At 34.9% G+C, this 22,357-nt stretch overlaps 1 protein-coding gene across 1 annotated transcript in view; it reads right to left on the reverse strand.

Annotated features, from left to right (window-relative positions):
* LOC106067654 (small subunit processome component 20 homolog) overlaps positions 1 to 22,357 on the reverse strand; it is a 144,990-nt gene that overhangs the window by 89,605 nt on the left and 33,028 nt on the right. The window contains exons 11-20 of the mRNA XM_056031514.1: positions 18,643 to 18,807; positions 17,587 to 17,754; positions 15,691 to 15,900; positions 10,993 to 11,171; positions 7,653 to 7,784; positions 5,153 to 5,238; positions 4,951 to 5,059; positions 3,632 to 3,773; positions 2,872 to 2,934; positions 2,568 to 2,720 (exon numbers count right to left, since the gene is read on the reverse strand). Coding sequence (XP_055887489.1) covers positions 2,568 to 2,720; positions 2,872 to 2,934; positions 3,632 to 3,773; positions 4,951 to 5,059; positions 5,153 to 5,238; positions 7,653 to 7,784; positions 10,993 to 11,171; positions 15,691 to 15,900; positions 17,587 to 17,754; positions 18,643 to 18,807 — 1,407 coding nt within the window. The remainder of the gene's footprint in view (positions 1 to 2,567; positions 2,721 to 2,871; positions 2,935 to 3,631; positions 3,774 to 4,950; positions 5,060 to 5,152; positions 5,239 to 7,652; positions 7,785 to 10,992; positions 11,172 to 15,690; positions 15,901 to 17,586; positions 17,755 to 18,642; positions 18,808 to 22,357) is intronic.

The following is a 22,357-nucleotide window of genomic DNA, read 5'->3' on the forward strand; positions in this document are numbered from 1 at the left end:
AAGAGAGCGGAGAGTGGCGTCTTTTTACGGAGGCCCTATGTTCCATGAGAAATTTAAAGGAAAGATAATGATGATGATGATTGCATTTTCCCCCTTCTTTCTGCTGTTGTGTATGGCATCTGCAATCCGAGACCCTTCCTTTATGTTGTTTCTCCTTGTGGATCTATCCAGTGCCACTTTTTCACAGCTGCTAGTATCGATTTTGAAGGGACTTCATGTCGTGTTTGCATACATTCGTATACCATAAAAGTGGGCAACCAGCAACTCTCTTGCCTTCTGTAAGATTGCCATATAGAATGTCTTGTGGAAGTTGACCTACTGGCATTCTACGAAAGTGGCCAAGCAAGCCAAGGCATCTGCTGCTGATAACACAGTGGATGTCCTGGCACCCTGCTCTTCGTAGTACTTGCTGATTTTTTTTTGTATCTTGCCACCTCGTTTAGTCGTCTCTTGTAGCAAGATTATTTTTACTTTTGACTTGTGCTCCTGCCATTTTGCTCATGATATCCCACACCTGTCTCATGTCACTTGAGACTCTGGGTAGACTCTAGAAGCTATCACTTGCAGCCTGGATAGTGCCACTCTAACAAAGATTTGCCAACTATGCTGAGGAGAGAGATACCCCTATAATTGTTGCAGTCACTCCCATCTCCTTTGTTCTTATATATTGTGACTATATTTGCGTCAGGCATGTCCAGTGGGACATGAACTGCTTCCTAGCAGTGGCAGAGGAAATTGAAGGAGCAGGAGTGTTTTGTTGACCTTAGCTACTTCCTCTGGGATACCATCACTTCCTGATGATTGTCTATTTTTCATGCTGTTTCTGAGATCACAAAGGCTTGGAAGCTCATCTAGGCATTCCAATACTGGAAGATCTAGTAGAGAAGCCAGGGTGACATCATCTGCTGTATCCAGTGTGGCATAGACATTGAGGTAGTGTTCTGTCTATTGTTCTAGTTGCTTGGTTTGATCTGTAATTTTTTCTCCAGATTTTGATAGAAGAGGGACAGGCTGAGACACTGTTGGACCGAGGGCCGCTTTTATGCCATAAAACAGAGCTTTACTATTTCCTAAGTAAAAACTTTCGTGAATTCTGTTACAGGTATTCCTCCAAAAGTTATTAGCACATTGTCTAGCCAATTGTTTTGCCTCTTTATTAGCAGGCTTTTTAAGATTTTGGACTAGGCTTTGTCTTGTGAGTGAGATGTGCAGATTGCTTTTTCTCGATGCAGGGCTCCATGTGTGCTAGATTCGCCTCAAAGCAGTCTACATTTTTGTGCTTTAGAAGACCAAAGGCAGTAATTGCTGAGCTGTAGATTACACCTTGTAATTTCTCCCATCTGAAAGATGTCTTCTTCATTGAACTGTTCAGGAGCTGCCAAAGAGTACACACTTCTCTGGGTTGACATTAATTTGCCTAGTCCTAGGTTGACTGGAAGTATAAGCCTTATTGAGAAGTAGTTTGATTTTGCTTAGCACTAGTGAATGGTCTGAGTTGCAGTCCGCACTACGTTATGAGCAGGTGTGGATGACACTTTTCAGATCCATCCTTCAAGTGATGCAGAAGTCAAGCTGTTGCCACCTTTAAGAGCATGGGTGCTGCCAAGATACTTTATGGCTTTCCTTACCAGAGCATGGGCGTTGCCAAGATACTTTGTGGCTTTCCTTACCAGAGAAGTATGTATTTGTTACACAAAGTTCATGAGAGCTACATAACTCGAGTAGCCTTTGGCCATTGTCGTTGATTTTGCCAACACCATATGGGTCATCTCAATTGTTACTCTACCACTTAAAAATTTGTTATGAATTTTAAATTTACCAAAACATATTCTTTCAATAATTATTTGAAATTCATGTGCAATAACTGCGCACTATAAAAGTAGTTGTTTTTTTTTTAAACTGACAACTAAAGCAAAGTTTGTATCAAAATTCTTTTTTTAAAAACATTTCAAAATATATTTTATAATATCTATTCATACTTTTTCCATTGTGTCCTTAGATGCTAATCTATGAATGAAGCTTGAGTTATTAATGAAGAAGTCTATGACCATTTTAAAAAATTTACCTACCTTGAAGTTTTTTATTTTAAAAAGTCATGTATTTTTTTTTTAAATCTGCTTGCATAGATAATTTTTAAAATTAAAGGGTTCACTTTCGGAAAAGAAAAAAGTAGACGTTGCATCAGAACTTTGAATGATCTAAAATATCATGATGTCCGATTATCGTTTTTCTCTTCTACTTTCTGAGATCTAAATGGGACTGACGGATGGGCAGACAGAGCACACGAAACTTATAGTGGCTATTCCCCTTTGCGGGGCCGCTAAAAAGTTCATGAATAAATTGAGAAAATAATCTGACTTTTTGACAAAAGAGCTCTTTTGTGTTTATGCTTATATGGCAATAAGTAGGCCAAAGTGGCATAGTGAGGAAAAATGGAGAAAAGTTGGTAGGATCACTGGTGCCAATTTAAATATGACATTCTATTTTAATTACTAGTTTCATTCTTTTCATATAGACAAATTATTGACAAAAAATGTACCTTTGGCTATGAATAACAAAATACTAACTTTTTGAAATATTCCTTTTGGTAAGCATTTCACAGCAACATCAAATTCTAATTTACGCAGATGAATAAGCTTTTCCCTATAATTTTGCACTGAGGGTGATGGAAGATTCTCTGCAATAAACATTGTCTTGAACAGACATAGTCTTGTTAAATCCTAAAACAAAAAGTACAAAAAGTCATATGTATATGATATATGTATATGTGCCGGTAAACTTTAATCTTCTATCTACTTAAGATATTCATGAAATAAAATATTCTTAAACACTAAATGTTTTTAATATTAAAATATAAAAAAATATTCTCACATCATCAATTACAGGAAATTCAACAGGACATAAGGACAGAATATGGCAAGTTATCAAACGAAGCTGAAAGAAACAAAAATTTATATTACTTGTTTTAGTTACATATATATTGAAGAGCATTATTAATAATAATAAGAAAAGAATATCTTTATTATCCTTGAGAAGATGTCTTTTCACCAAGGAGTTTCTGTTTTCATGAAAACTTAAAGGTAACTTATGGGTCAACTGTTTGGTAAGCAATACAGGGTTCAATATTTTCATTTTTGACCTACAAATATGTCACTAATGATCTATAATATTAAAAAGTAAAAAAAAATGTCCCCATTTTAGACCTTGTGATCTATAGGGCTTATAATGTAAAGGTAAACGATAAACAAAGGTCTCAAATGGCCAGCACGAATACCAACTGCCTTTACTTTCCATAACTAGTGTCAGGTACTCAAAATTCAAAAGCCCAGTCTTAACCAAGATACTAACCCAAAACAACTCAGTTTGGAAGCAAACTTAGCAAGCTACACAAACAACCGATAATAGTAATTATTATTAACATTTAAAAAAAACAAACCAATGTGTATCTTTGGATTAAGGATGTCTTAAGCCTCTAAAAATGTTTTTTTTAAACAAGATGGCATGCAGAGAAACAAACTTACTTTTACCTAATAAACTTTGAACTTTTTGAGAAAAAAAAGCAAATTTTAATGTCAAAATATCTTTTCATGCAGCCCAAAAAATTAGGTCTTCCATAGAAAATTTTTCTCACCTGATGAGAAGGAGAGACTAGGTTAGGCTCTAATAGTTTGTAAATTTTAGCAAATGTGTCTTCATTTAAAATATTTGAATTGGTCGGCCAAGATAAATACAGATCTGCAATCTGGACAGCACATGGAACAGCTGGACAACATCTAAACAATTGAATTGATAATTAAAACATTTTATAATCTTGTTACAACCATACTGTGAGCTAAATGCAACTTTATAAATTAAACAGATTTAGAACAATATTTTAAATGACTAAATAGAAGCAGCACAATAATAAAATTTTTAGATCAGTGGTTTTTAATGAGGGCAATTTCATGGAAATGGGGGATGCTGGAAGCCAAAGAGGTGGAGGTGGTGGTGAAGGGGGGGGGGGCACTGAGCACAAAGAAGAAACTGGAGGTTCTCTTAAACAGAACGAATGTCTTTAAAGTGTGTGCTGGCCAAGTAAATATAGACAAATTATAATTAGCTTGCTTCTAATTTAAGAAAAGAAACAACCTTTGTGATGGCTTTTGAGTTCAGAAATTGACCTTTTCTATTATAAATTTTAGTAACTGCAAGAAGTATGTGTATGTTAACGTTTTAAGTTCATTGCATACACACGTTTATTATTTGATAAATAAACAAGGTAATAAGCTTTTTAAATTATAGTTTATTTTATCTACAATATGCCAATTATGAAAAGTATGTTGATATATTAATTTGTAAATATTAATGTTTAGCACATGTTTAAGATAAAATTTAAATAGAATAATTTAATGTTAATTTAACAAAGTTTTTGTGTAGCCATGTGAAACACTGCAATCATCCTCAATCTTTGGAATCAAAGCTATTGCCATTATTACTATTATTTATCAAAGAAAACATTGACCATGTCTGTAAACAATTACTTCTCTTTACATAGATTTTACTGAATCACTACAGGATAAACGTATGCCAATGTCTTGCTTTTTTATGCATGAAAACTTTTTTGAAATAAAGTCTGCTTCTGGAACATTTAGCAAGCATCATGATAAACAGGACAAATTTGTAGATTACTTAAAAAACCTTCATGATCAATTTAAAAAAAAGACTATTATTCCAGACTGAGGTAAGCTGACAAACAAAAAATTTTTAGGGTAGAGTTACTAAAACTGAATGAAAATGGACTCTGGACTATTGTCTTAATATTCTGGGTTCGAACTCTACCCATCGCTCACTATCCTGCAGGTGGTTTGGGCTAGGATATAATAATCTTCAACTCTGTAAAAAAACATCCTAAACATGTAAAACAAAGTAAAACAAAACTAAAAATAAAGGAAATAAAAAAAAATATTCTACCTGAGAATTTTGAATACTTCATCATATGAAACAGGTAGATTAACTGACTTGTCAGATTGTAGATTGATAATGAAACCTTTAAGTAATTGGTTCAAAACTATAATAAAATCTGTAATGTAAAATCAAGTATTTAGATCAAACGAACAATACATGTAAACTCTACTTTATTAATTTTCAACACTATTATACATAGACAACTCACCATTTTGAAATGTGGGAGAAATTTGAAGATTATTCACTAATTTCTTCCACAATGCAATAACTTTATCTTGAAGTCTGGCGTTGCAACTGTTAAATTTATAATTTGAATTTAAATAATTGATAAAATTCTTTTTCATAAATTTTATAGCAACTTCATACATTTGTCCAAGCCTGAATGGTGGTAAAAAATTGTCTATAATGTTTTTTTATTTTTATTTAAAAAAAAAAAGTTTTTAATTTTCTTACTCTGCTTTTAATGTACATTTGCTGAATGTTTAAAATATAGTCAATAAAAAAATTTAACGATGAAAATCACAGGCTGAAATGGCACTTAACCTCACATGAGGTTTCCAGGACATGTTTTTTAATAGAATGCATTCTGTACCTTAAGACATCAATAACATGAAGGTCGAAATGAGGAAAAAAAAAGACAAATGTCCTCCTATAACATAAACTGCACATTCACTAAGCAGTGTACAACAGTTGCAAAGAGGTTGTGATCTCTGAGAAGACAGCTTGCTGTCCAGTTCGTAAAACTGTGCATGACAATCTAAGTCCAAGTAAGTTAGGTATTTATCTCATTTCTGTTCACAATTACATTTTTAAGGAGAACTATCTATCTGTACAATACATTTCTAATCTAAGATATCTAATATATAAAGCTAATTGTAATGGGTATGTATGTACCAAATAAAAATCATAACCTTTTAACCAGTCGTGATAATACTTGGCATAAATGTACCTTGGATATGTAAAGTAGCCCTAATACAAAAAGAAGACCCTAAAAAAAAAGTTGCTAAGCTCTATGAACACATTAGGCATTAGAGTTTACTGGATCTAGGTCCAATAGCAATTTAGACATACATTTTAACAGCTCCATCCATAATATCACATGCATTTGGAGCACTGTCATAGAAATCAAATGAGAAGGAAATTTCACTAACAAACAAAAAATATTAAAGGTGTATTATTGATGAACAAGTTTAACATAATTAATTAATTTATATTATACAATTTCCTTTCTAATGTGTTTTTTTTTTTTTCAACATATTACAACTAAACATTCGTTTCAATAATAAGTCGTCTTAATTTCAGATTTAGTTGAATCCAAATTTTGACATATCAACATGTAGTTGATCTAGGTCACCTCTACAGATGCTGTATTTTTTTTATGCATGTACAATCTACACCATTACTCTAAAGTATTTAGTCACTGACTTCAGTGGCATATATATATATATATATATATATATATATATATATATATATATTCCTTTCTTTCTACATCTCTTTAGTTATATAATAAGTGTAGTTTTTCATGTACTTAAATTTTAATAGTTAAGAATTGCTATTTCTTTACAAGTTCAGTCTTAACACTTCATCTTTATGCAGGCCTGCAAAATTCAGGTCATGACATAGATTAGCTTTAAGCACATCTCATGATCTTTTGATTTGCCACAGCTAGATCTAATTCTAGGACTAATCTTCGCAAAGATAAATTTGTACTTATTCACATGAACATACAAAAGATAGTCTATACAATTGATTATTTAATAAAATTAAACTTCAAATCTGTGTTTAAAAAACATTTTTACAATTTGAACTACGTATTTGCTATAACTGTGATTCTGATATGACATGGTTCACAAGGCACCATCTGGGTGTTTTGAACATGTGCTAATAATAAATCATTATGGTATGCTCCCTTTCAAGCTAAAAGCAATATATCAATAGTTTTAGACTATATTTAACCTAATTTAAATAAATGAATTTAATTTAAATCTGCATCTACAACTTTTTTGGGCTTAATTTCTTTCATAGAAGTCTATGTCTACTACTAAATAGGGCCTGTGAGACACAGAATTATTAGTTTGTATAGACATGCACCATAGTTGACAGACTTTTAACACAACATTTAGTGACGCCATGACTTAGTTGGGTTATAGATAATTAATATTAATATAGTCAGTTGGTGTTAGGACTTCAGAGGGATAACCTGATATTATAGACTGAGACTCGACTGTAACCTTTTCAATATTAAACGTCATCTGTGTTGTATAACGTTTTAGACTTTTCTACTTGTTATGTGTGTAGGTCTTGTAACTTATTAGTTAATTACATCAAATACACTGTACAAGAAAACCCAGACATCTCCAGAATAACCTGTCAAAGTCAGACAGGCATCAACATCTACAAGGGCAAGGCCTATTACAGGCCTCTCATGTCTTTATTTTCAATTTTGTTGACCTCTCAGCTTATTTTACATTCATGCATTAGTTTTTACTCAGGATTTTTTTATTTTTCTAATGCACTATGAGTGATATACAAATTAATGGGAGGGAGGGGGGATGTATCTGTGATAAGGTTTCCGTGTTGCCTTGAATAGCTCAGCAAAAACAATTCACCTCCATTGTTCAACAATCACTCAGCCACAAATTCAACAAAAAAAAATAAAATAAAAAAATATTTAATGAAACATATATTCATTTAAACTATATTACCTTAAGTGAGGCAAACATAGAACAGCAGCCCACAATGCTGATATCTGGACAGGAGAACACTCAAATTGTTGTTTTAGACACTGCTCGATAATATCCTCTATGTACATGGCCAGTGGAAAATCATTACTACCTCTATAAAAAAAATTAGATTCAAATAGCTCTAGATCTATATGATTTCAAAGAGGATCAAAAATGCAATAATTTAAAAAAAAAATATAAAGACCTGTTCATAAATCACCACAAAAAGTAATAAAGGGGCATCAGATAGTGAAGCACTACAGCACTATTTAAGATTTTTTTTCCTTCTCTTATTTGCTGCATTATTTGCAGATCAAGAAGAATAAAGGGTTTGGCAAGGTACAAAGAAAACGTGGTGCATTGATGCTCCTCTCCTTAAGTTTCGCTCAGTAATTAACATTCCGCCAGAATTATCCATTTTAACCCTTTCTCTCCATAATTATTTTGCTCAATACTATTTCACTCCACTGTTTTGATTAAGCTTGAAACATTTTTTCGTTTGTAATCAGAAAGTGTTTTATTTGGTCTAGAATTAAAGGGGAATGCACGCTCTTTTTATATAACATTAAGTAACGTTTATAAAATTAAACATTAATTTAATTTAATGAGGTCAAATCAACGATGGTGTCGTCAATTAGGAAAGAAAGAGTTAATCATATATTTCACTACCCTGTTATGATTAAACTTTAATATCAAACCATATTGTTTAAAATCAGAAAATGTTATATTTGGTATAGAATTAAAGGGGATGCACATCCTTTCTAGATAAAGCAAATTCATGTTCATGAAACCAAAATTATAATTTTGGATTATGAAACTGGAAAATAAATACTTACCTTTAGAACTAGATCTAGACATTAGAACTAGATCTAGACTAGATCTAGGAAATATTTTATGATACCAATAGAACTAAAAGTATTTTTTACGATAGTTAATCATATTTTCACAAAACTTAAAATAAAACATTAAATAATTGTCTTTAGCTCACTACTGCATGTCACTACCATGCAGAAAATAATTATAAAATATTTAAAAACATCATTGAAAATTAAAAATTTATGACAAAGTCAATTATTATTACAACAGTTGAAATACACTCTCTAGACCAGGGGTCTCAAACACGTAGCCCACGGGCCACATGTGGCCGCGAAACAATTTTGTGTGGCCTGTGGCCACGTTCACGAATTTAAAAAAATTAGATAAAATTTACAATGACCACATATAAGTAAGTGAGTGTCCGCCCACTGCAAGCGAAGATTCTGTGAAGGCAAGCTTTGTTGTTAGCGAGATGATAGCAAAGGCATCACAACCATTCACTGAGGGCCAGTTTGTAAAAGAGTGTATGCTACAGGCATGTGAAATTATCTGCCCCAAGAAAAAGAAACTCTTCGAAGGCATAAGTTTGTCTGTGAACACAGTAGCAAGCAGGATCACTGAGTCAGCGACAAATGTTCAACAGCAACTGATTGCCGCTGCAAAAGACTTTGTAGCATATTCCATTACACTGGACTAGTCTACTGGCATAACAGACACCGCATACTGTGCCATATTCATTCATGGGGTCGACGAAAACTTGAACATTGTTAAGGAGCTATTGGACTTACTAGCCATGAAAGGAACGATGAATGGATGCAACATGTTTCAAGAACTGGAAGCTTGTATTGACAGGTGTGGGCTACAGTGGGAAAAAACTTGTTTCAGTGGCTACGGACGGTGCACCAGCAATGTGTTTAGAGAAGGTTGGTGTTGTTGGATTAATGGTAGAGAAACGGTATCAGATCAGCTTGGCGGGACCTTTTGCAGCCATACACTGCATTCTGCACCAAGAAGCACTCTGTGGCAAAATTCTACAAATGAAGAACGTGATGGATGTTAGGGTGAAGACGGTGAACTTCATACGTGCACGGGGTCTCAACCACAGACAGTTTGTGTCATTTCTAGCTGATTTAGAAATGGAATATGGAGAGTTGCTTTATCATACAGAAGTCAGATGGTTGAGTCCTGGAAAAGTGCTGCAGAGATTTTTTGAACTGAGACGGGAAATAGCATTGTTCATGGCAATGAAAGACGGACACATACCTCAGCTCAGTGACCCAATGTTTTGTCGGATCTTGCTTTTCTTACTGACATCACGCAACATCTCAATGCACTCAATTCACAACTACAGGCCACACAGCAGCTGATTACCGTGATGTTTGACCGCATGAAATCATTCAGATGCAAGCTGACTTTGTGGGACACTCAGCTGGCAGATGGAAACCTGACTCATTTGTCTTTTTCTACAGAGCATTACGGTTGAACCACAGCGCCTGAAAGACTACATAGACACCTTTCCAGACTACTGGAAGATTTTGAACACAGCTTTTAGCAGTTCACTGTTCTCAAACCAGTTGTTCCTTGTTGACACTCTGTTTGCAGTTGAAGTGAAAAACGTTCCAGAGGAAGTCAGATGGAACTACTGGACCTGCAGTGTGACACTGTTCTGAAGCAAAAATACGCTGATGTTGGTGTTCCAGATTTTTACCAGTTTCTTCCCAGAGAGAAGTTTACAAACGTATTCTGCGCAGCTGCTAGAATTCTAGCGATGTTTGGGAGTACGTACGCTTGCGAACAGTTTTTTTTCCAGAATGATCAACAAAACAGCATTATGATCAAGACTGACTGATAAGCATCTGAGAGCAACCTTGTGGCTTGCCACTACACGCGACTTCAGGCCTAACGTCAATCGTCTGGACTCTGCCAAACACTCTCAGCTGAGTGGACAGAAACATGAGTGATGAACCATCTGCAGTAGGCCTAGAAATTATAGTTGTTTTTTGGGGAACTACAGTTTCTGCTTTTTAATAAGTGACAGAGACAACGTCAACTTATTTTAGTAAACTAAACTGCCTGTGAATGTAATAAACTACACTAAATGTAATTAATAATTATAAAAACTTTATTTCAGCATTTAACTGCAGTGACAGTAGTGTTAGTAAAATTTAATGAAAAAACATTCTCTTTTTGTGGTGCGGCCCGCTGAAAGGTTGTTACTTTCCACTGTGGACCACATGCTGAAATGAGTTTGAGACCCCTGCTCTAAATAATCAAGGCAGTTGCTAGATTTGGGCATCAGCTTACCCTTCTTGGTGTATAGTATAGAAAAAATCTTGATCTAAAGAGATCCCCCTGCAGGTAATGGTATAGACAAAATATGTAGGTCCAAGCTGAATCTGTCTAGCAACATAAAATACTGTACTATTCCTAAATATCTGAGTATTTCTGTTTTTACTATGCTAAACTCCAAATTAAGTATACAGTTAACATATTTGTCAATACTTACTTTGTCCATTTAAGATCAAGTGGATACAACTGAAGATAGCTGATATCTTCACCTGTTACAACAAGCTGTGTCTTGTGAATTACTATTTCAGCCAAGAAGGTCAGAAGTTCACTTTTCTTAACTTCATCCACACCGACCATTTCGCTGCTAACTTTATACAAGCAGCCAGAAAGAATATCCTAATCAAATAATACAGGCAAAGAAAGCCAAAATAATTGATGATTAAAAAGCAGAATTCATACATATTTTTTTTAAATTATGTTCGGAAAGCATGCAGGTAAAAGCAGAAATATTACAAGTTATGAGTTCAGACAACCAAACAACCTCAATCCTACATATCTCAAAATGACGATTTGTTATTCCTGGCCTCTGGACCAATTTCCTCCTTTTCATCAAAGATTGAGGTCAAGGGCCTTATGTTAGGCTTTGTCAGTATGTAGGGCACTAAAAACTGTATTACTAAATAATCGCAAACTACTGCCTATTAAATGTTGTTTTGAAAATTATGTGTGTATAATTATATATATATACTAGCCATATATTACATGCGGCCCGCGGGTCTTAATTTGCATATCACTGATATAGCGTAATAGAAACAGTTAAACAAAATAATAATGTTATAAGTAATTGCGAATGTGAAAATAGTATGAATGGAGCTATTAAAATAGCTAATTAACCTAAATCCATTTTTTTTATAAAAACATTTGCTAGTAAGCCCATATATATTTAAATCTAGATCTAGAGTTAGATATAATAGATGTAGATCTATATATTATAAGAGTGAATTCAAAGGCTCAATAAACTTATTAATTATTGCATGTTATTCCCCATATAGGACCTCATCTTGCCTGTGTTTACACAGTGCCTGTTAGATTATCTTGACACATGAATGGAACTATTAAAATGTATGTCAACGGGGCTAAAGTCACATTTCGCAGCTATAGTGAATGTAACATTTCATCCTTGTGTAATGAAGTGCGCGATGAATGGGATTATAAAGTATGTCAGGACGTCTAAATTCGCAGATATAAGGGACGAATTTATGTAAAAATGCTTTTGAAACACTAATTTAATGGTTAATTTTATTAAATAATAAAATCAAAAAACTATATTTTGTATTTTCATCTGTCAAAGTAAAAATCTATTTTTGCAAAAAGCAGTTCTTAAAATAAAATCTAGATCCTTTCGGTCTTGACTCATGTAAACATGGCTATCTGACCTATATCCATTTTCTTCTTCTTCATCGTTCTCATTGTTATGTTGGAGTGTTCTTATGACTAGACCAATACATGAGACTCTCAATATAGTTTTCTTTCTATTGGGGTGATTTGGGGCCAATGTCTTATACGGGCCTCTTGGTAAAGAAAGCAGTTTTGGAGGATGTGGTCGGCATTTTCTGGTGATACTCCACATGGGCAGATTTCACTGGTTCCAATTTTGAGCTTCCGGTACATGTGTTGTCGCATTCTGTTGTGTCCGGTCCTGAATCAAAAGATTAGACGTTGGTCTTATCGATATAGCTTATAGTAAGCTCGTCCATTTCTCATTTATTTTATCTACTATTAATTTCTTCATTTCTTCTGGATAGAATGCAGTGTTTATTAGTGAGTTAGTTCTCCCACTCTTGGCGAGTGTGTCAGCCTTCTCATTTCCTTCTAGTTCTATATGAGCTGGTATCCATTGAATAAGTTTTTTTGCTGTTGTTGTTGAGCTTTGTAAGTGCTGTTCTGAGGTTTTTAATATAAGAGGAATCTTTGGAGGGTTGTTTTCGCATTGGTTAGAAAGACAATGTGACTGTGAGGGGAACTTGGATGATTTGCTAGCATGGTAGCAGCTAGTGCTAGGGCTTCCCTTTCTGCTCTGTGACTGTCAGAGAGCTCTCCAGTTGCAATGGATTTTTCTAGTTTTCCTCCATCTGGCCATTCGATAAGTATTCCAGCTCCTCCATTTCTTGTGGCTTTATGGGATGAGCCATCCGTGTAAACTCTGATCCACTGATTGCTAGGGTAATTGGTATGTAGAAAACAATTCACTATTTCCTAGAGCTCTGTTGGTCTGTAATCAGATTTTATTTTTATGTTTTCAATATCGTCCCTTATAGTAGGAAGAGGGCTTTCGTCCCAGGGTGGAGATTCATTATAGTGTATATATATAACTATATTTTGTATTTTCATCTGTCAAAGTAAAAATCTATTTTTGCAAAAAGCTGTTATTAAAATAAAATCTAGATCCTTTCGGTCTTGACTCATGTAAACATGGCTATATGACCTTATATCCATGAAATAATAATACTTTCATAGGGTTGGGCAACTTTTTTTTTTTGACGGTTTTAAGCTTGATTTAGGGCTACTTTATATACGTCACGGTTCCAGTTAGTACCCAAGGAACATTTATACCAAGTTTTATCAACATTGGTCAAAAGGGTCTTGATTTCTATTCGGGACATACATATATAAATATGTATGTATGTGTTATGTGTGTTAGTGTGAAATCTTACTTCACTTTATGCTCAAATCATTTCAGTGAAACGGCTACTTTTTATGTTTTGTTTTTTTTAAATCACATATATGTGATTCCAGTCTCTGTATGCTTTCTTTAGCTATTTAAGGATATATGTATAATATATATGGCTCCTTTTGTCTCGAATGCCCAGATGAGTCACTGGTTTTGGTTTAATCTTGAGATGGGGCAGAATCTGGTGTGGCTAATCAAGCCAATTCTCGAGAGGCTCTCATGTCTCGCTTGCAGACATCTCTATATGTTAGTCTTGGGCGGCCCTTGGGTCTGACTCCTTCCACAAGCTCAGCATGTAAGATATCTTTCGGGATTCTACCATCTGGCATGCGGGTGACATGTCCGAGCCAGCGTAATCTTCTTTGTGTCAGGAGAGCATACATGCTGTTCATATTGGCCAATCTCAAAACTTCCTGGTTGGAGACATGGTCCCTCCAAGAGATGCCCATTATGCATCTCAGGCAGCGCAAGTGGAAACTATTCAATCTGTGCTCTTGGTACATGTATGTTGACCAGCTTTCACTGCCATAAAGGAGAGTGCTCACAACACAGGCGTTGTAGACTAGGATTTACCATTTTCCCAGACGCGCTTGGAGAGTTTTGCCAATGCTGTGGTAGCTTTTCCTATTCTTTTTGTCAGCTCGATGTTTAAATCTAGGTTAATGACAATTGTTGAACCCAAGTAGGTAAATACCTGCACCACTGAAAGGGTGTGGTTCCCAATATGTATTACAGGTATTTCTGCTACGTTTTGTGCCAGGATTTCAGTCTTGAAGAGGCTTATAGTAAGGCTAAACTCTTGACAAGCAGCTGATAAGGAGTTCACTAGCTTCTGTAGACCTCCTTGTGAGTGAGATATGAGTGTGCGTCATCGGCAAACAGCAGCTCCCTTATCAAGATACGACATCTTTTTGTTTTGGCTTTAAGACATGCCAGGTTAAAGAGCCTTCCATCGGATCTGCTATATTCCATGTTCCATGGATTTAAAAGCACTGGTTAGTACGACTGAGAAGAAGATGCCAAATAGTGTTGGAGCCAGTACACATCCTTATTTACACCGATCTTAATGGAGAATGACCTGGAGGAAGAACTTTCAAACTGAACAGTGCCCTGCATATTTTTGTGAAAAGCTGACACTAGTTTTCTTAACTTATTTGGGCAGCCGATTCTCTCTAGTACAGCAAACAGACCGCTTCTGCTAACAAGGTCAAAGGCCTTGGTCAAATCAATAAATGCTATGAAGAGGGGCTGCTTTTGTTCTCTGCTCTTCTCCTGTAGCTGCTGCAGAGAGAAAATCATATCTGTTGTAGACCTACCTGCCCTAAAGCCACACTGCAACTCTCGATAAACACGTTCTGCCAGGATCTGTAATCGCTTTAGTAATACTCTAGCAAAAGCCTTTCCAATTATGCTAAGCAGTGAGATGCCTCTATAATTGTTACAATCAGAGCGGTCGCCTTTATTTTTATAAATTGTAACTATGTTGGAGTCTTTCAATTCCTGGGGGACCATTCCTTGTTCCCAGCACAAGCTTAGCAGTTCATGGAGTGGTTTGATTAGGGCATGTTTTCCAGCCTGAATGACTTCAGCAGGAATGCCATCTCCTCCGGGTGCTTTCCCATGTGCAAGCATGTCAATGGCTATGCTCAGCTCCTTTACTGAGGGCGTTTCGTCTAATTCCGTCAAAACTGGATGTGATGGGAAGTTGGAAACAGCATTTTATGAGATGGCGTTTTCAATCTGCATAGTGTTCTACCCATCGCTCCATTAGCAGCGCACGATCACTGATGATTGAGCCCTCTTTTGACTTGAGCGGCGCACACTTGCTGGTGTGAGGTCCAAAAGCTTTTCTCATGCCCTCGTATAGTCCTCTTATGTTACTACAGTCAGCACAAGATTGAATATCTTCGCATAGCTCCTGCCAGTATTTGTTAGCACACTGTTAGCTACTCTTTGGGCATTGTTACATGCAGCTCTGAGCCTTTTTAAGTTGCTTGGGGTGGGATCCTTCTTGTAGATTAGCATGGCTGCTCTCGTTTGTAGTGGCAGTTTCCATTTCTGGTAGACTAGCTTCAAACCAGTCTTCGCTTTTCTTGGAAATGGAAATGTGGTTTATTTTATCTAATGCATTAAATTGATAATTTATTTATCATATTTCTAATAAAAAGTGAAAGAATAACTAACCTTTTCAAAAAAGGGTACATCAAGAAGAGACCTAATACACTGTTGTACATCACCAAAAAAAAATGGAGTTTTAAAGACAAGGGAAACTATTCTAGAAATAGCCTCCACAGATAGCCTCTCTTTACAGGATAGTAATAAGTTGACTACTGTAGCCAGAACATCTTTGCCTAATACTTTGCTATAACTTGATTGCAAAATTATACTAATGGTCTGTGGAATAGAAAAAGTGTATATATATTTACAGTAGAAAATTAAAATCAGCTAGCTCATGTCAAAATGGATACCCTGATTAGCTCCAAGTGTGCAACTCCTAAATAATGCTGTAAAAAAGTAAAACCAGGAGACATAATGTCATAAGCAAAAGGATAACCAGAAGTTTAGTATGTTTTATCAGTCTGGAATTGCTGATTTATTTAGCAACTTATACCTGCTGACAATAGTGGTAAGTTTTAAGGCTGTTTATTTTGATTTATTTACTCTAGACTGTGTTCTTCAAAGAATTATTGGTTACTTATTTGAAATAGGTAAATATTATTAAATTCATTTATATTTAATTTAGTCCTTTACAAATTTTTGACTAGATCACGACTGAAGTAACAACTATATATAAACAACTATATATACAGCCAAAGGGTTAACTAGAATATTATTAATTCAGCTGGCAAATAGTTTAGGTGGTGGAAAACAAATACTTGCTCTATTTAACAAAACTATCCTACATAATGCTTTTAAGTCACTTCCTGGTATGTCCGCGCAAAAAAAAAGATAAAGCAAAAAGAAGTGATTGCCTTCAATGGAAGTCTATACTGATGTTAAAGAAAAATCTATGGCAACTACACGCAAGTCGTGAAAAAGGTAGATATTGTGAACAAACTCACAGACTTGGTGACTGTAGATTCAACAATAAAGACAGATTATTGCTCAGAGGCATAGTTTTCCCTCACCAACACAATTTTCCAGCAAAAATACACCACCTGAAGACATCCAAATCCAAAACACTGGATTTCTAGATTACATAATGGTGAGGCAGTGTGATTTGTGTTGACTCAGTGTTATACACTGAGGCTCTGGGCCTATTTGTTTTAAAAATTCTTTTTAAATATTAAAAATACAATACACATCTGGTTGTGACTAATAAAATAGTCACCATGCTCTAAGTCGCATTCATAATTTCTAGGAAAATCGTTAGACCAGTATCCTGCTTACCCTCCATGAAGTTATGACTTGAATAGAGGTATTGTAAAAAAAAAAAAAAATTAAATTAGTTTTAATTAATTAATTTTGTTTTTTATGGACATTGTACTAAATCAGCAACAGGCAACCAGTGAAAATATTAAACAAATCTTGAAAATTAGGTTGTTCTTTATACATTTTGAACTAACAATAGACTAATAAACCATTTTTATAAGTACTTGAAAAGCTCAGTGGTTAAATGTCTGCCTTCTTTATGAAAGTTAGGGTTTGATTTCAGACTCAAGCAGTTTTATGAAGCTTCATGAAATTGTAAAAATACCACCAAAGATGGCTAAAAGTGACCTCTAGCAGACTATTCCTTTGTCAGCTTTGGTAGTGGCAAAATATGGAGGTCACAACTAGATTAAGTGCCATATGAAATAGTGCTTTCTTCCTTAATATTATGACTTGACAAGCTTCTATATTATGAATATACATAATAATTTTTTTTAAATTAATTAATTTGAATAAAATCAATGGCAAGATCTAATTATAAATAAATGGCATATAATTCAAATTAAATTTAAGCCTGGTAAATTTGCCAAGCTACATACATTTTCTTTTCTTGCTACGAAGTAAAAATTTCTTATGACAGAAAAAAATGTAAAAGACATCAGGGGTACTATATATGAATCTAAAAAAAAATTAAACAAAATAAGTTACCTTTGCAACATATTCAGGGTCATTTATAATGCTTCCACATTTGTGCTCTAGCCAGACAGAAACTAGACGCAGTAATCTACACAAATGCTTTGACAAGGAGGAAGATACTTTAAAATCATCTGGCAAACATGTTTCCATGCAGGCATTATGCACTTCTATCACTGTTTCCTGAACAGATCACATAAAACTTCTTTGAAGTCCACAAATTAGTTAACATACCCACATATCATGTACTTTCACAAAAGAGCTAATCATTATCAACATAAAAAAATAGCTTTTCTAAGTTTAGAAAATTATTCATGTTGTTTTTGTTTTTTTGGTGGCAATATTTTACTTCATAAAAAAAGCAAGTTGATGATAAATCTAATAAAATGAAAATCCTAAATGCTGTTAGAACGATAGTGGGCAACAAACACAACTTATACAGCTATTTGAAAAATAGAATTCATAAGAAAGCTAAAAAGATTTTAAATATAGAGAAACACCTTTAGGTTGCATTTTAACATGTTACCAACACAAAAAAAATGCAAGACATGGATCACAAAAACAGACACAATTTAAAGACAATTCAACTTTTGAATGTAATGTTTGAATGAAACTGTGGTATGAACAAATACTTTCTTTACAATTACTAAAATGTTTTAGTATGGGTAATACTCTACCATTGTTTTCTCAATATAGAGCTAAATTTCAATGTTAGCAACTTCATAAATGAAATAAAACAAAACAAAATGATAATAATTACTAATTCATTTATATATATATGAAAAGTCAGTTGTTGGCTTCTTTGTAATATTTCAAAATTAGTATATTCACTGGTTTGTGTTCTTAATAAAATTCCTTCATCATAAAAGTATTTTAATTGTCTGTCTAAATTAATTTAAACCGAAAGAAAGATGACTGAGTAAAGGTGATGCTTAACACTCTTAAAAATAGATATGCATGAATAAATCAAGTGAACTGACTGAAGTAAAACTAAGTAGTAAAAACCTTTTTTAAATTTCCACTTCCAACAATAACATACTATTAACACTACAAAAGATTAGAGATACTAACCAGTAATATCTTCCATACATCTTTGGAGTGTTCTCTAGTTGTGTGCTCAGCACATTCTTTGAAGAATATTGTCACAGATTTTTCTATAAGTTCTCTTGAAATTTTGTTTTGTTTTTTATTTATATTATTCCATGGTCCAAGTTGCGACAGAATTAATGGAATTATCTGATTTGCAAAATAAAAATAAAACAATATATCTATACTATAAAGTAGACAGTAAGGTGTAGGCATGTATGTATGTATGTATGTCCCGCATAGAAATCACAACCGTTTGACCAATCTTGATAAAACTTGGCAGAAATGTTCCTTGGGTACTAACTGGACCGTAACGTATGTATGGTAGCCCTAAAACAAACTTAAGACCCTCAAAAAAAAAAGTTGCTGTTTCATTGATCTAGGAGATGTTTACCATGTTTACAAGAGAGAAGATGGAAAGGATCTAGATCTAGTTTTTAAAACTACAATTTGCACAGATAGTTTTTTTACTTTGACACTTTAAAATACAAAATATAGTCTATTGATTTCATTATTTAATAAAAGAAGCTTCGAATTTGTTTCTAAAGCATTTTTACATAAATTCTTTCCTTATATCTGAAATTTAGAAATCCTGACATAGATTCCTTCATTAGACTTTAGACAAGACCGAGATATTACACATCTCTCTTTTCCTAGGTCTATTTCAACTGATAGAACTTCTCTTCGCAAAGATAGTTTTATAATTAACTAAAAAATGAACCTATTAATTATGTCCATTCCTTTCATATTTTAATCAAATTAACATTCAAATTTGTTTTTCTAAAGCATTTTTAATACATTCTTTTGCTATAGCTGCGAAGCCGTGTTGACATACATTTTAATAGTTCCATTCATGAATAGCGTACATCTAACAAGATAGGTCACGCAGGCGCAGAGCGAAGGCTCCACCCAAGCGAAGAATGAAATCTATCGCAGCCAATATTTAATTCTAGATCCATATTTATCTTTAGATCTACTTTATACTTTAACACATGAACATACAAAATAAAGTTCATTTAATATTTTAATAAAATATATGTAGGGCTACAAACATATATTTTAATTTAAAAAAATGGATTTAGATCGATTAGCTATTTTGATAGCTCCATTTTTACATTCACTTTACTTATAACATTATTATTTTATTTGTTTCCAAAACACTCTCAGTGACTATATCGACAATGATACGCAAATTAAGACCCGTGGGTAAAATATGTCTAGTATGAGTATATATGTTTCTAGATATCTGATAATAAATCTATGTGTTGGCTGATATGAATTTATATTATATGATGATTATATGATATGACTTTAGATATTGTTATAACTGTTGTGGTGATGTGGGTAGGGGTAGTAATGTGAATGTAGTTAGCTGACTCAAATTAACCAAGGCCAGTACTAGACCAGTGGTCAACTGTGATGAGTGGGGATGGTCAGCAGCCGCGATGAGTGACAACATGATGGTTCAGATCTGTGTTGTGAATAATACTCAGGCCAGTCACATCAGATATAGTCAGGTGACTATATGGGTCAAGTGATAATTCGTCCGGTTCTAGAAGGCCATTAATGACCCTATATAAAGAGAGATGGTATCAGAATCAAGTCAGTCACAACTACCTTCTACCAAGCGCGTCCCCAGGTGGCAGATAGGGGAAAGACCCTTAGATTTAAGGGTTAGCTGTGAATAGCAAATAAACAGCCGCGGACAAACTGGTTTGCAGTCATGGAGGATGAGATGAAGTATTCCAGTGGTTAGAATATTTACTAAAAACATCTCAGAAATCCAGGGAAATGATTGCAAAAAGCGAGTATAGGGCGCTCTAACTCTAAACCCGGGTAGATGAAACTCGTTAGCTAGGGATAGCAGTTCATCTAGGAGAGAAAACTCAGAAAATAAACACCTGCTGCCTTGCAGATGATCTTGGATGATCAAAGGCTATGGGAGCACACCCAGAAAGAAAAGCAGGCTGAAGTCGGAGTCAATGGGCCTCCTGGCTCATAACACATTGACACGCAACCTCATCTATGTTGGAGTTCAGTAACCATTCTAATAGATGTGGCGTCCTGCCTGTGGAATCCCGCCGCGCAGGTAGGGGGCCGGGCTCTCCGCCTCGAAGGAGCCCACACAAGCGAGCTGGTGGTTCTTCTGTCTCTGCCTGTGGAGCAAGGCGCAGGGACAAGAAAGTAAATACTACTGGCCAACACTCCAAGACCAAAAGTCTAAAAATCTTACAATGGAACGCAGAGGGCATCCAAAAGAAAAAAGAAGCTCTAAAAATATTTCTGCATGAGAAAGAAATTGATGTAGCTTGCATCCAAGAAATTCATTTGAACAGTAATCTTCGTTTCTCCATTAGAGGCTACACCTGCATCAGACAAGATAGAGAAATCAGACCCAAAGGAGGAATCCTAACCCTCATTAAAAATGACATCCCTACCACAGACTCCAACTCCTCAGAATCAGAAATAATGGGAACTAAGCTAATTCTCCCAGATGGAAATATTAATCTATTTAACTGCTATTTCCCACCAGACAAGGAAATAGAGATTGACCACATACAAATACCTGACCAGGAAGACTGTCTAATCTTAGGAGATATGAATAGTCACTCTCAGAGCTGGGGATACCCAGACCTAAATGCCAGGGGAGAAGAAATTGAAGAATGGCAAGCAGAGAACAGACTTATCTTGCTTAATAAACCTGAGGATAAACCATCTTGATTAATAAACCTGAGGATAAACCAACCTTTTTCTCAAGAGCCTGGTTAACATTAACCACTCCAGATCTAGCCTTTGCAACTGACAACTTATCCAAAAAGTGCACCAGAGAAGTTGCAGACCAGCTAGCCACCAGTGACCACAGACCCATATTGATCAGTATCGATACCTCCTTCAAAATATCAGAAAACTCCACCATCCCCAGATGGAACTACAAAAAAGCCAACTGGCACCTATTCTCAAAGCTCACAGACCTATACACAACTTCAATAAACTGCAAATCAAATCAGGTTAATAAGTCATTCTCAGCTTTCTCCAAAGCAATCCTCCTAGCAGCTAAGGAATCAATTCCAAGAGGAGCAAGAAAAGATTATATCCCCAACTGGTCTGATCACCTTCAACAGCTCCACAATGCCACTATTGAAGCCAGAAACACAGTAGAAAATAACCCTTGTATAGAAAATAACATAAATCTAAAAGCAGCTAACGCAGTTTTCAGGAAAAATTACCTTTCCGCCATGAGGAAAAGTTGGCATGAAAAAACATAACAACTAAACGTAGATAGAGACGGCCACAAACTCTGGCGTATAGCCAAATGTCTCAACCAGGAAGAAAACAGAACAACTCCTATAGTAATAGAAAAGGACAACAAACCCCTGAAAGGCCAAGAAGCAGCAAATGAATTCATTACGTTTTTCCAAAGCGTAGGACAAATACAAATTAATGAAAGTAGAAATAAAGATGTAAACTCAGAAATACAAGATAAAATTAAAGAAAACAATCCAGCTTACTCCTTGGGAATGACCACTAATCTTAAAATGAAGGAACTAGATGAATCCCTAAAAGTCCTCAAACCAAAACAAGCCCCGGGCCCAGACAAAATATCTAATGACATGCTTCTTCACTTGGGTCCTCAAGCCAAAAGAAAACTGCTACAAATATTCAATGCTAGCTGGAAATCTGGCAGAATTCCAAACATCTG

This window comes from Biomphalaria glabrata, chromosome 6, assembly GCF_947242115.1.
Source record: "Biomphalaria glabrata chromosome 6, xgBioGlab47.1, whole genome shotgun sequence".
Taxonomy (NCBI): Eukaryota; Metazoa; Mollusca; class Gastropoda; family Planorbidae; genus Biomphalaria; species Biomphalaria glabrata.